The following is a 15,163-nucleotide window of genomic DNA, read 5'->3' as shown; positions in this document are numbered from 1 at the left end:
GGCCTCTGTCCGCTTTGCCAGGGGACGAGGGTAACCTAGGTGCTTCCCGCGGGAAGACCCACCACCTCCATTGACCATTATCTTGCTGCCTAAATTCCGAGGCAAAGAGGAAAGAGGAAAAGCCAGTTCTTTTGAGAAGCAGCGGATTGCCTTAAAGGATGGACCGGTATTCTCTGATACTATGGAAGGAAAATTGCCAGCATCAAGTGGACGTAATAACAGGGATAACACCTTGAGCCCTTGTGTGCAAAGTTATCTATTAGGGATAAAACGGCCCATTTATGCAGCTCCAAAGCATTCCCTTCTGGACTGTCAACGGAAGAGAGATGGGCCAGGCACTTTGATGCTGCCCTGAAAACTAAGGTCATGTTTTGGGGGTCCATCCTCTGGCATCATTTCTAAATAGTACTAATTGGGATAGAGATCCTGGAAAATCTAATTAGATTGAAGATCATCTTATTTTTTGATTAAATAGTATAACCCAACTAGTAGTGGTTGCAGTTTATAACAAGTCATTATTACAGAAAGAAAACAACTTACTTGTGAATGGTTAGGTATTGTGGGTCTTAAGAGGCTGTCATGGAGGGACTTGCTTATCTTTTTGACCAAATCTTTTTCCGAATATGTGAAGTGATAACATTTTGAAGGAAGAAGGAAAAAATGAGTGTTGTTTCTACTGCTCTGGAAAATCAGTATTTACTACATGATATAATACTGGCAGGCTGAATATTTTTGCTAACGTGGGAAATTTTAGAATGATCCTGATTGGTAATAGTATATGTATGTTAAGATTCTGTGTGAATTGTAAACCTAAATTTTACCTAGATTCTTTCTAGAAGTTTTAAAGAATTTTCTTTCTTATCCTCTCTTTTATAGGAATTCTGCTTGGACTTAGTACAATATCAGCACAGAATGATTTTCACTAAGATGTAATCTAGACTCTAATGAATGATTTTTCAGCAACAGTTCAAGCATAATCAGAATGTTTGCAACTCTCACTTAATTAATAACTGTGAAAAACAGTGCTTATTATTCATTAAAATGCAAGAGCACCCACAACTACTTCGAAGACCTTTACCTCCAAAATTCCCTAAGCTGCCTTTAAGTAAGAAGAAAGTCCATACAGGTATGTGTATTAGTCAGACATGTTATTAAGTTTATTTAGTTTTCATAGAAATTCCTCAACCTGCACAGTTCAGAATCACAATAGTAAAAGAAACACCCACTAATAACCAGTAACTTACAAATGTTTGTTGTGAGATGATAACATCCAATTCAATTCTACAATTATAGTTGATCCTCATTGTTCATGGATTCCATAGGTGCAAGTTTACCTAACTGCTAAAATTATTTCTGACCCCCAAAGCAGTACCTTGTGCTGTACTTCACCATTTTGTAATTTTATTTATTTGTCAGAGAGAGAAAGAGGGAGAGAGAGCAAAAGCAAGGAGAGATGGAGGGAGAAGCAGGCTCCCTGCTGAGCAAGGAGCCGTGATAGGGGACTCAATCCCACAATCCTGAGATCACGACCTGAGCCAAAGGCAAGTGCCCAAACAACGGAGCCACCCAGGTGCCCCTATAGTTTCTTTTTTACTCAGTGATATGCAGAATTCTTCAGAGCCGTAGAGAGAGCTCTTTCTCCTTTTATAATAGGTGAACTCTATGCAGGAGAGCAGTATATAGGGCGACTCTTGGTCCTTAATGACCAGGATGGTGAAAACACACGCTCCCGGTGGACATCCAACAAGGGATATGCTCTGCCTTCTTATTTCAGCTCTCATACTGTAAACAACAGCCCCTTGCTCAGTCTGTTTTCATTCTTTTCTCAGTGCCACGTTTTTAAAATTTTTGTGCTTTTTGCTGGTGATTTTGCTATCTAAAAGAGCCCCCTGGGGCATAGTGCTGTCTTGTGTTCATAAGCACGAAGAAGGCCTGTGCCTTACAGACAAAAAAACATATATGTTGGTTAAGCTTCCTTCAGGCATGAGTTGCAGTGTTGTTGGCTGTCTGTTCAATATTGATGAATCAACAATATATATTAAAGTGTCTTTAGGGGCACCTGGGTAGCTCAGTGGTTAAGCATCTGCCTTTGGCTCAGGTCATGATCCCAAGTTCCTGGGATCAAGCCCCACATCAGGCTCCTTGCTCAGCGGGAGGCCTGCTTCTTCCTCTCTCACTGCCCTGCTTGTATTCCCTCTCTGCTGTCTCTCTCTCTGTGTCAAAAATAAATAAATAAAATCTTTAAAGTGTCTTTAAATAGAAACACGTATAAAAGAAAATTGTGTAGTGATTGGTTGCTGATACTGTTGAGAGCAGAGACCTAGAACCTAACCCTGGATTTTTCCTAGAAGCAATGGCTCAGTGTTGGATAATTCAGTGTTCATTGAGATTTTTATAGAACAAAACAGTCATAAATAACAAGAATTGACCATACTTTTGAGCACAGTGCTAGGAATTGAGGGTGTAATAGTGAGCAAAAGAGACCCTGTCCATCCTCTTCATTGATTACCTTCTGGTTGCATCAAATAATCATGTAAGTAAATGTAAAATTACCCTGGGATAAGTGCTATGAGGGGAAGGCAAGCCACTTGAATAACTATCACTTTATATAATATACCCATAATCCTCTACTTCCACATGCGGTATATTGACTCCTTACTTACAGCAATGATAAAAGTAGCATATTTCCACTTCTTTCCCCTTTTCAGTCTCCCCAACCACCTGATTTTCATTGATTGTGTTCATTATTTTATAACGTATTTCCTTATTTTAGTGTCAACATTTATACTGTTAAAATATGTCTAGTCTGTAACTTGATTTACAATGTTAAATTACTACCTTTGAATCAGGCTATTAAAGATGTATAAATCAACATGCCTAACACTACCTCCAATCTCCTATCCCACTGTCCCTTTCAACTTTTGTTATGTTCTTTCTACATTTCTTTAGGTGTTCTACATTTCTACATTTACAACCTGTTCTATAAAAATAATACCCACACAGTTATGTGGATTTACTGCTCACCACCAGTTCTTTTGTTGTAGTTTTTTCATTCATCTTTTAGTTGAAGTTTATCTGCTGAGTACAGGAATGACTAATTCTTTTTGGGGGATGGGGGGGCCTCTCCTGCTTTTTGTCAACTCAGAGGTTCTATGACCTTGGCTGTTACTAATCCCATGTTTCTGAAGGCTTTTGGTGGAAGACTTTGCATGTAATAGATGTTTAAAATATTTGGTCATTAATACTTAAAATGACTCAAGTACAGTTTATAAAAATGAATATTCAATACATTTGAAATAAAACCCTGAAATAAATAACTATAACTTGCATATGATTCTAGATACTGTAGAGAATTAATAACCTGAATGATCTGGTGCAAGTCTTTTAGGACATTTTAAGACCTTTAATCAAGTTCTAAAGATGAGTTACACATAAAATCAGAACCTTAAACAACAGTATAAGGCAGCATAGAATTTATGCCCAATTAATGGTACAGACAGTAGTTCATAGATATGAGAGAGTACTGGGGCAGGAATGGGGCTTGAACTAAGACTTGAGGAATTAGTAGAAGTGGAATGAAATATGTTTTATGGAGGAGACCTGTATAGTTTCTGATGGCAGAGGAGTCTTTTAGAAAAGTAGAAATTTAATTTGTTAGGAAAAAAAAAAAAAGAAATCATGGGGAAATGTATCAAAAACTTGGGAAGTACAGAATTGAAAAGACAGATAGCATTTTCACTGGGAGGATTTCCCTAAGCATCTCTTCCCTCCTTGAGTCAGAGTACCTTCCTTTATGCTCACGTAGTATTCTACCATTACCCCACCAAGGACTTATTCTCTGGTCTCTTTTGGTTTTGTTTGTTTGGTTGGTTGGTTGGTTGGTTTGGTTTGATTTGTTGTTGTTGTTGTTTAGATTTTTTTATTTATTTGAGAGAGAGAGCACACAAGCAGGGGGAGGGGCAGAGGAAGAGGAAGAAGCAGACTGCCCACTGAGCAGTTCCCTTCTGAGGGAACCAGAAGTGGGACTCAATCCCAGGACTCTGGGATCATGACCTGAGCCAAAGGCAGATGCTTAACTCACTGAGCCATTCAGGTGCCCCCTCTAGTGTAACTGTTTACCTGCCTAGTTTCTATACTAATTTGTGAGATGTTTGCTGGTAGTAAGGTCTGTGCTAGGTGGTTGTACCCTTAGCACTGTGTACAGCTGGCACATGGCATGTGTTAAATGTTTATGTAATGAATGAAAATGGTTAAGTGTGGGCTATATTAATCAGGAAAAATGGATTGAATAAGGCTTAATGTAGACTTTGAAAGAAGAAAATGATTTCAGTTGGTTCATAGAGAAGGTATTCCACACGGTGTGATCAACCTAAGAAATGAAATTACACATGAGTAGGGTGGGCTTTATGGTTGTCAGTAATAACTAGAGTATCCAGAGGTTTCCACTGGAAGTTAATGAATCATTACCCAGCAAGGTTAGGTGAAGTGGATCCAATTCACATAGGTCTTATTCACCAAGCTAAGGAATCTGAGTTATCACTGATAAGACTCGGATAATTTGATGGAAATGTTATCAGGCTATGTCAGAAAATCAAGGTTGAAGTTAAATTGATGTCAAGTAGGATGATGAAAGTGAAAATTAGAAGGGAAAATCTGGGTTTTTAAAAAAATATCACTTAACTGCAAGAGAAGAAGTTTAAAATGCAAGACCTTGTGTGAAGGCACTTCATAAACTTTAAAATCATTGTGTAGTTGTGAGATGTTACAGTACTTGTAATACTTCTTACTTGGCCTGCAATTGTTTACTGACTTGCAGCAACTTGGAAAGTGCAAAAGGCCCTAGAGTGGGAGTCCAGGGATCTGAGTGCTGGTCTTAGTTCCAACACTGATACAATGCATGGCTTTGGGAAGTCATTCAGTGGGTGGGTCTTATCTTTCTATTCTGAAACCACAGAACTTAATTAGGTCAATGATTTTTCAATCCGTTTCTTCACTGTAAAACAAAGGACATGGGACATGAATCCATCAGAACAATAGCTCACTTCCTCTTTGATTCTCATGATAGAAAAGGAGAAGGGAATGGAGTGGGGGAGGAAAAGAAGTAGAGAATTAGAAGCTTTGGAGCTGACATATATATTTTAAGTATAGCCTGGAGGTGATTCATTGGGTGTGTTATATGTGAAGACTGAGGAATTGGAAGTATGTGGACTGAAAAGTAACCCCATAAGAAGATAAAAACATCCTAATCTCTACTGTTAACTTATATGGAAAAAAAAGTTATATGGGGTTACAGATAGAATCAAGTTAAGGATCTTGTGATGAAAGATTATTTTAGATTATCCAGGTGGGCCCAAAATGCAATCACATGTATCCTTATAAGAGAGAGGCAGAGGGAAATTACGCACACAAAGGAGATGATGATATGAAGATGGAGCAAAGAGAGATTTGAAGATGCGGGCCTTGAGGATAAGCATGGTGTGGCCACAAGCCACAGAGTGCTAGAAGCCACCGGAAGCTGGAAGAGGCAAGGAATGGATTCTCCATAAGAGAATCCAGAGAGAACACGGCTATGCTGACACCTGGATTTTTGGCTCAGTAGTATAATTTTGGCTTCTGGCCTCCGGAAGTATGAGAGAGTCGATTTCTGTTGCTGTAAGCCACCAAGTTGGTGGTGATTTGTTACAGCAGCTAGAGGAAGCTAATTACAAGAGGAATCCAAGAATCCAGGATTCCAGTGTGTGTGTGTGGTGTGTGTGTATGAACAGGTGTGTGACGAGGTAACACATGTACCTTAATGAGTTAAAGAAGAACAGAAACTGTTGATGAGTAGACATGAGACGTTTGAGGTGCTTAGGGCTTCCAGACCCAGACTTAGAATTACTGTATATGGAAAATTAGTTAAAGTCAGATAAAGTCAGAGGGATAATGATAGAACTTTTGGGAATATTAAATGGTAATTTGAGAAAGAAAGATTTGTCTAGAGAAAGATGAATAGCCAGGTGGCATTAATGGAGGAAATGATGGTGTCCTCATGAGAGCCAAGGAAAGAGCGAATTTCATGAAGAAGATAGTAGATTAAAGTATCAAATACTAAAAAGAGGTCAAATAGTAATAATGTGTATCCATTAGGTTTAGCAACCAGACATCAATAACTTTGTGATAACAGCTTTGGTAATAGAGGTGGGAAGTTCCAAGTCATAATGGTTTGGAAAGTAAATGGGAGGACACTTTGAAAGGACAATAAAAGAAACTTTTATTATAAATTAAATATCCTTCCTAAATGCAGCACATCAAACTTAGGTTGTCTTTTGTGTGTGTGTGTGTGTGTATCAAGATAGCTGAAATTTAAAGTATGAATACCAATCAATCAAGTATATATCAACTAAAAATAAAAGAAAGTAGAATCGGATGAATTATCAGTGTATATCACAAACTTCAGGGAAACCACTTAAAATTCTTTTAAAAGAAGTCCAATTGATATGCTAAAAGAGAAACTGAGAAACTGAATCATAAAATGCTCAGTTGAAACCAGAAAAAGAAGAAAAGGAAGGGAAGATTAAAAAAAAGCAGCAGCAGCAGCAAAACAATAGTAAAGAATGGAAAACTTTATAAATGTGGCAGATATTAAGCCAATAATGTCCATAATTCATTACAATTAATGGTCGAAGTATACCAATTAAAAGACAAACTGTTATAGCAGATAAACAAGACCCAACTCTACTTTGTCTATAAGCAACTTACTTTAAGTATAACTTACTTTAGGTTAAAAGTAAAGGTGCAAAGAAAGATATACTGTACTAACACTAATTTTAAAAAAGCTGAAAAAGCTATAAATTTCAGACAGAGCACATTCAGAACAATAAAAATTATTTGGGATAAATGAGGCAATACTTAATTATAGAAGGGTCAATTCTTTAAGAAGACATAATAATCTTTGACATGTATCCAAATGAGGGAGTTAAAATATCTGAGGCAAAAACTGCTAGAATTGTTAGGAGAAATAGATAACTCCACTATTATAGTATAAAAGTTCCACACTCCTTATCAGTAATTAATAGATTTGGAGGTGGAAAACTAGTAAGGATATAGTTGAACCAAATAGTACCAACAATCAATAGGATCCAATTGTCTTCATCTAACAACAGCAGAAAACATCTTCCCAAACTCCTATAAGTCACTCATGAAGCTAGACCACATTCTGGGCCATAAAACACACTTCCAAAGAACAGATATTGTACAATATTTGCTCTCAGAACACAATAGAGTTAAACTAAAAATCAGTAACCAAAATATATGTGGAAGTCCCAAAATATTTGGAGATTATACAACACACGTAGCTAGGACATGGGTCAAAGAAGTCACAGAGATATTTTTAAATTGTTTGAACTAAATGAAAATAAAAATAAAACCTATCAAAATGTGTGGTACACAGCAAAAGTAGGGCTTAGAGGGTATGTAGAGCCTTGTATGCATATATTAGGAAAAGAAGATTTATCTAAAACAAATACTCTAGGCTTTTACCCTGGGAAACTAGAAAAGGAGAAGACTAGGTACCCTAGTCAATCATTCAGAGGGGAATCTAGATGAACTCTAGAAGCAGAATGCCAATGCTGATGAATGCCTTCATGGGCACATTTCCGTGAATGATACGAATTCATTAAAAGACTAATGACTATCATACCACCCTCAATATGAATTTTCAGGAGTATCCAAAAGGCAAAATAATAACACAATAAAAAAATATATCAGTGGTTGCCGGAAGTTTGTTCAGGGAGAGGAAAAGTGTTGAACAGGTGAAGCACAGGGAATTTTAAGGTCGTGCAATTATTTTTTAGGGTATTGTAATAGTGAATGCATGACATGATGCATTTGTCAAAATCCATGGAACTGAACAACACAGAGAATGAACCCTAATGTAAACTATGGACTCTAGTCAATTGTATGTCAACATTCGTTCATCAATTATAATAAATGTACTACACTAATGCAAGATGTTAATAATAGATAAAACTGTGTGCAAGGGAGGGGAATGTATGGGAACTGTCTTCTTGCTCAAGTTTTTTTTTTTTAGTCTAAAACTGTTCTAAAAATAAAGTCCATTAATTTAATTAAAAGTTAGATTAAATAAAGTGAAACAACAGAGAGGAGAAGAAAAGACATCAAACTGAGTGTAAATTACTTCAGTTTGCCATTGAAGGGAAGGATAGCTATGATAGGATAGAGATGGTGGTGGAGGTCTGGAGTTTGTTGAGGATTTTGCTTGTGTTACCATGTTTGTTTTAATATGGGAGAAAGGGGGAAAAAAGGTGAAGATAGTGATATAACCATTTTATTGAATGAGCTGTTTTTATTAGTTTTATATAAGGAGGAAGGAAACATTCTTCTCCTCCTACTGCCCTTCACACTCACATGGCACCGATCTCTCTTCCCAGGATTTTCTCATCACTGTCCTCTATGAGCCTGGTTTCATTTTCAGATATTAAACAAATAGCTCAACCTAAATCATTATTTTTAACAAGCATGTACTCAAATCTTGCCCCTTCTCCCAGCTCACACTAGGTCTGCTAATTTGTAGACAAGTCAAAGGAAACAGGGTCATAATAAGTTCTTCTATCTTGTTCTTTACTTCTTTCCCACAACTGATAGTTTCTGCTCCTGCATAGGTGGGGTTAGGGGTGGGGAAAAGTTAAGGAATGGAGGTAAGAATCACACATCAGTCTTAGCACCCCCTGAAATGCCAGGAGATTCAGATCAAGTAGTTTCAAGGATCCTCTTGCCTTGATCCAACTGGAACACAGCCCTGGAAGGACTAATATGTTTTTTTTTTTTTTGCTACTCTGGATTAGTGGGGGGGGGGGGGTGAGTAGGGGAGTGGTAAGATGTTATATTCTCCTTGTGGCATACACTCCTCTTTCTCTATAAATGCTTCTCTGAGAATTCCCCTCACATGGCTTGAGGTGGGGGAAAACTCATCCTCTTCCACCCTCCACAGGGAGGGGAAGGTCAGGAAAACACATACCACTCCAATAGTGCTATTCAGAAGAATTCCTCTCTGTGAATTCAGGCCAGTCTCCAGCCATCTCTTAAAAGGGTGAGAGTTGGACTTGTTTTGACCATCTCTTTCCAAGCCTTGCCTTAATGTAGAGGTCCTCATCATTTATTGTACTCAGCTGAGACAATGGAAGAAAAGTCATTTCACATTCAGTCACAAAGGAGAAAGAAAGCATATTTGTGTAGTGAGGTACTGAAGAATGCAGGCACAGTGCTTTTCCTGGACCTAAGAGAGAAAAGAACATTTACCATTATAACCTAACTGAACTTGTAGTACGTTGTAGCCAATATCAGGATGTTATAGTATTTGGACATTGGTCTGCCATTTGGCTTTGAAAAGAAATGTCTTTGCTTGAAGAAGTTTCAAATGAGGAAGAGATAGATAAATAGCAAAGCTTCATTCAAATCATTTTTGTCCACCCCTACTTCAGTTTTAGTAGTAACTGCTCAAAAACAAAACAAAACAAACAAATAAAAAAACCCCTCCCTTTATGTCTTATTATTCTATCAATTCTGTTCTTCCAAGAGTTTCTCTCTAACCTTTCTAAACATAATACAATTTAGTCTTTCCACTTCTCCAGTTGATAACTCAAACTTTACCCCAGTCAGCTAAACAAAAGTCCTGATAGCTGAGCAAACATATACAGAAAATTTTAGAAGGCAAAAGAGGGGTTAGTAAATAAAGAAAATCTATGAATGCTAACACATTAATAGTTTTGTCCCTGATACCTTGATAAATATAAACTAATTGTGTTTTCTTTTCTTTCTGGTTCAGCCAAGACTGGTAAAACTGAGCCAAAACATGTAACATTCATTCAAGATGAAACCACTTCAATTGAAAGAAAGAAAACTAGTATTCCTGATGTTGTTTCAAGAAGTCAACCACAAACTCTTGTCAATATCCAAAATCTCTTTCTTGATCATTATATACAAGAAAGAGTGACTACTATTTCAATACCCAGAAAAACTTCTAAGAATGTGTATTGGCATATTCCAGAGACTGCTACTGGTACCTTATTTTTTCCAACCTGTCATTCAGCCTCAAGTCGTGTTTTTGGGAAAGAAATAAGACAAATGAAAAGGTCAAGAAAATCAAAAGAAAAAGCATCAAAAATAAAAAATATTTATTTTGGTGACATGTTCAAAGACATTGTGGTTTTCTCCTCAGAGTTCTCCAGATTTCCAAGTACTACTTCCCCAGCTATTTCTCCCAAACCCAAGGAAGTTCTATCTGCATCTACCTACACTTTTAGGCAATCTCTGATAGGTGCAAGAGCAACAGTGCCAAGCCCTATAGCAAGATCTAGTCGTGTTAAAGGAAGAAGATGGTGGGCTAAACATTTAAAACAAGATACTGCTGTGGTACTAAGTATTACTCGTTTTCCAGGTCCCATCTCCATACCAACACCAGTTTTGCCAAGAAAACCTCAAAGACAGTCTTTGTTAGGTAAATGCATTCTGAACATGGTTTGTAATAATGGGGTCAAGTAGAGCAAGGGAGAGGGATGGCATGAAAGCAAAGGGTGGTTGGGTGGTTATTCCTTGCATTTGCAGTTTGGATGATGGGATCACTTTTGGCTCATACATTCAATATATGAGCCAGAATGCAGTAGCAGAAATACTGACTTTGGAGGTCTCCCAAGGTCAAACCGGGTGCTCTACCTCAATGGTGGTAGTGGGAACCAGATGAGGAAGTTCAAAGGATCTGAAAAGTCAATATAAAAGAGCAGTGGGAATGAACAATCATTCAGAAGGTAATCTAGATGAACTCTGGAAGCAGAATGCCAATGCTGATGGATGACTTTATGGACATATTTCCATGCATAATACAAATTCATTAAAAGATGAATAATTATAATGAAATCACAATACCCTTAACACAAATTTTCACAGGAATCTAAAAGTTGGTTCATTATTTTCTTTTTTCTAGAAACTCAGGTGGCAGAATCTGAAAATGTAGAAAGTACCCTGAGGCAAAGCACACCAAACCTACCTGAAGGTAAATTCTATATCATTCTTTTAAAAACTGCATATAAGTTTATCTCTCTATAAAAATATTCATGACTTTGTGTGTCAGTGTATGTGTATGTGATTCATATATATGTCTCACCTCATTTTTAGAGCTCAACTCAGCTCTTCAGGCCATTTACTTAGCAACTATTTTTTTTTTTTTTAATATTGACTTTAAACCAAACTGCACTGATGTTGGGAACATAGAAAGGATCCTTAATCTGGGTGGGGCAGGTAAACATGAAATAATGAAAATTAACTACTTTCCACATGCCAGTCACTGTTCTAAGTGCTTTGGCTTTAGTTGCCCAGCAAAAACAAATGAAAAATAATCTTTAAAGAAAATTATATCATCCTAGACTCACATTATTTCTACAAATAATTTCACAAACACAGTGTGTAGTAAGCAATTCATAAATTGTGAGGCACACAGAGACACAAAATGAATGTGAACTAGCAAAAAAGTAAGCAGTGAAAACATACCCACAGGAGAGCCAAGTGTTAGAATTATCAGATACAGATTTTAAAATAACTTGAAGACTTTTGGTTTGTCTACAGTTGAGTAGCTTGTATTGGACAAATCCTCCTACCAAAATCAACTATTAAAGCTTCCCAAAATATAGAAAAATGCTATTGAAGGTATTGGAAAGTAACCATTGTAGGCCTGACATGAGAGGCTACAATCATTGAAATAAGGAAAGATTGTAAGTCAGCTCTCCATTTACCTTGCCTTTTGCCTGAGGTCATTTGTGGTGTTAGAGAATAGAGCACAAGTAGAAAGGGGGAGTATAACCGAGTTGAGGAGATAGCCATCAGACTTCAGAGCTGTCAGTATAGCTGGGGCTTGATGCAAAATCTCAGAGAGGAGAGAAGTGAATCCAATTATCTGCATACATATCTGCTAATTTCTAATCTGTGCATGTGCAGAATAAAACTCTAAGAAACACAGCAGGAAATATCAGCTGAGATGCAAACGAAATGAACATATATTTTCATAGTGGCATGGAAGACAGTTATTGGAATTAAAGCTCTGCCAAAATGTAGGGGCCTTGTAAATACACTGAGCTTTAAGTTGAAGACCCAGAGGACCCATGTGTTAGGAATAAGGATGATGTTTTAGAAGAAGGCACAAAACTAAAGTAGATTATCCCTAATAAAGCTCGAAACCAAGCCTTAATGTATCAAAGTGATACTTTTTGCCTAATCAAAGAAAATTTAACACTTGCTGGAGAGATGTTGCATTAACCTGATCCTTTAAAATTCTCATCCACAATGTCTAGCATTAAACTTAAAAGAATCACAAGACATCCTAAAAACAGGATAAAGTGAATCAGTAGAAACAGATAATAGAAACAGACCAATAGAATGGGGATTTTAAAATAATTGTGACTACTATGTTTAAGAAAATAAAGAATAGGAGCACCTGGGTGGTTCAGGTGTTAAGTGTCTGACTTCAGCTCTGGTCATGATCCCAGGGTCCTGGGATCAAGCCCCACATGGGTCTCTCTGCTCAGCAGGAAGCCTGGCTTCTGCTTCTCCCTCTCCCACTCCCCCTGTTTGTGTTCCCGCTCTCACTGTCTCTCTCTCTGTCAAATAAATAAATAAAATCTTAAAAAAAAAAAAAGAAAGGAAAGAATAAGTTGGAGAATTTTACTAGAGAACTAGAATTTTTGTTTTTAAAACCAAGAGTCAAAATTCTGGAACAGAAAAAATAATATAACAAATTAATGATTCAATTAATGATTAAACATAGAACATTCCAACTATAGAACTTTCTCTTTTTTCCTAGTTTATTTACTTATTGTGAAAAATGATTACCAAAAGAAAGTAATATCTATCACCTTACATTTTTCTTGTTATGAGAATTTTTAAGATTTCAAATATACAGGACAGTATTGTTAATTATAGCAACCACAGGACTCTCTGAGCACGTTATCCCTCCCAATAATTCTGTACCATTAATTAACTTGACATCAATTAACTTCTCAGTCTCCTCCACATCGTACGCTGAAACAAGTCATGCTGCTACTTCTGATTTATTGAGATTGTTCCACTCTGGTGGTTCCTTCTTTGAAAAGTTTCAGGTGTGAGTTTAATGGTCTTCAGATCCTTCAGAGATCCATCAGGGAATTTATCCTTAATCTCCACCTCCATTTTCTTCATTTCCACTCAAAAACCAACGGCTTGGACTTAGTCCATGAGGATAGGTGAGCTGGGAGCAGGCCACAGACTTTGGTCTTAACTTACTCTCCTTTCCTTCTTGCTCCACTCTCTCCCAAGACAAGGACTCTATGCAGTTAACTTTTACACCTATTGATCTGAAATGGGCACACAGGGCCCATTTTATAAATAGAAACTGAACACTGTTTTCTCTGGTCTAAGATGCATTATTTTCTTTTGTTGAAGCAATGGCATAAGAATTACTGAGGTTGTAAAATATGTTGCTGCAAATAATGCAGCAAGAATGGCTATGAATATAAAATTTATATTACAAAATTTCACAACATTTTCCTGCTGCACTTAGGTGCATACTTGGATAGGACATTTTTGATAGAAAGTGAAGCCCAAGTGCTCGCTTCGGCAGCACATATACTAAAATTGGAAAGTGAAGCCCACAAGGGTCTTAATAAAGTAAACTTAGATGATCTCTGTTTGGCTAACTTCTTAGTTATTTGGATTTTTCTTCTTGTATGGGGTCTTCAAACTGAGAGAAGGAAGCTGAATTATATATGCACTTGAAAAACTCATCAAGATGGTATTAGGAGAAAAAGCAAGGCTGTTTCTTAGGAGGTGACCTCTATATGACTAAGATTATATGATGTCCTTTATTAGTTTTATGAAGCAAGAAGCTCCTATGTAAATTAATAAAATTTTTAAAATATATTTTTACATACAACACAAAAAGACTGAGATTGGTGGAATTTAACTTATCTAGATAGAAATCTATAAGCATATGGTCTTCTTTTTGAAAGGCAATTGTACTATCTAATATGTGGAAAACACACACACAACAACAACAACAACACCTAGTTTAGCAACAAGATGAGATTGGGTGGGGGAAGGTTATGAGGAATCTTTTCCAGAGGATTTACACAGCTAACCTATTTATGATGATTCACTGTTATCATATCATCAATACTTTTAAACTTTCATTCTAAGTGCTAACACAGTTGACTCTCATGTTTTCTTCTATTTACTTAGGTATTGTTAAATCTAGAAAACAAGAGGAATCACAGGTACATCTCATACGTGGTGGAGGCCTTAAGACTATCAGTGCAACACGATATGAAACAATATTAGCCATGACCAACCTTGCCATAGTAAACTGTCAAATATATGGAAGAAATGCACTTAACCTTAAGGTATGCTAGATTGTTTTAATGGCAACTTCTTTTTGTATTACCTATTATTTTTACTTTAGGTTTCTTAATTTAGGTTAATTTCCATGTTATTGAAGGGATATTTCCTGTTGCAATAGAGATTCTCTAGGAACACATTCAGATTTATCTCTAAACCTGTGTCTTAGTTTGCCTTCCTTCCAGTTTCTTAAAATGTTAAGATCCAAAGCAATTATAGTGTTTTTTCCTTATCTAACATGATAAGAAAAGTAGGATTCAGAATTATCATATTTTAAAGCTATCAGAAATCTTTGGCCCCTGTGCCAAATCTAGCAATAGGCTGACTTTTTGCTGAACATGAACCTGGTGTGATGAATAGCAATAATAATAGTTACCATTTATTAAGCACTCACTATGTGCAAAGAAAATGTTACTCTTAAAATAGGTATTATAATCTTCATTGTGCAGATAGAAGCACTGAAGCCCAATGAAAATAGCTCATGAAAGACTACACAGCAAACAAGGAGTAGAGCTTGGGTTTGAAGGCAGGCCTCTTTGACCTCAAAATCTATGCTTTTTTATTTTAAATTTTGTTTTGAAATAAATTCAAACTCATAGAAAAATTGCAAAAATAGGAAAAGCTATAAGAGTTTCTTGAGGGAAATTAGAGGTTCAGAAATGCCTCTGCATACTGGGGGATTTAAAAAGCTAGGTGCATGGCCAGCACAGGATGCATTCTCAGAAAAGGCCCAAGAAGACTCCAA

At 36.8% G+C, this 15,163-nt stretch overlaps 2 protein-coding genes across 3 annotated transcripts in view; one reads left to right on the top strand and one right to left on the bottom strand.

Moving 5' to 3' along the window:
- The window catches only part of LCP1 (lymphocyte cytosolic protein 1), a 110,168-nt gene that overhangs the window by 85,478 nt on the left and 9,527 nt on the right, over positions 1-15,163 (bottom strand). The gene's annotated exons all lie outside the window — the stretch shown is intronic.
- Positions 18-15,163, top strand: part of LRRC63 (leucine rich repeat containing 63) — a 42,079-nt gene continuing 26,933 nt past the window's right edge. Inside the window, exons 1-5 of one of the 2 annotated variants that reach the window (XM_082700632.1) lie at positions 18-166; positions 877-1,126; positions 9,827-10,498; positions 10,982-11,050; positions 14,263-14,423. In XM_082700632.1, the coding sequence (XP_082556758.1) occupies positions 949-1,126; positions 9,827-10,498; positions 10,982-11,050; positions 14,263-14,423 (1,080 nt within the window). In that variant the 5' untranslated portion in view covers positions 18-166; positions 877-948. Of the gene's footprint in view, positions 213-876; positions 1,127-9,826; positions 10,499-10,981; positions 11,051-14,262; positions 14,424-15,163 lie in introns of both variants that reach the window. The other variant, XM_082700631.1, reaches the window with a different exon arrangement.

Source organism: Mustela nivalis (assembly GCF_964662115.1).
Source record: "Mustela nivalis genome assembly, chromosome: 15".
Classification (NCBI taxonomy): Eukaryota; Metazoa; Chordata; class Mammalia; order Carnivora; family Mustelidae; genus Mustela; species Mustela nivalis.
Note: the sequence above shows the minus strand (reverse complement) of the source record. Positions and strands in the feature narration are given on the sequence as shown.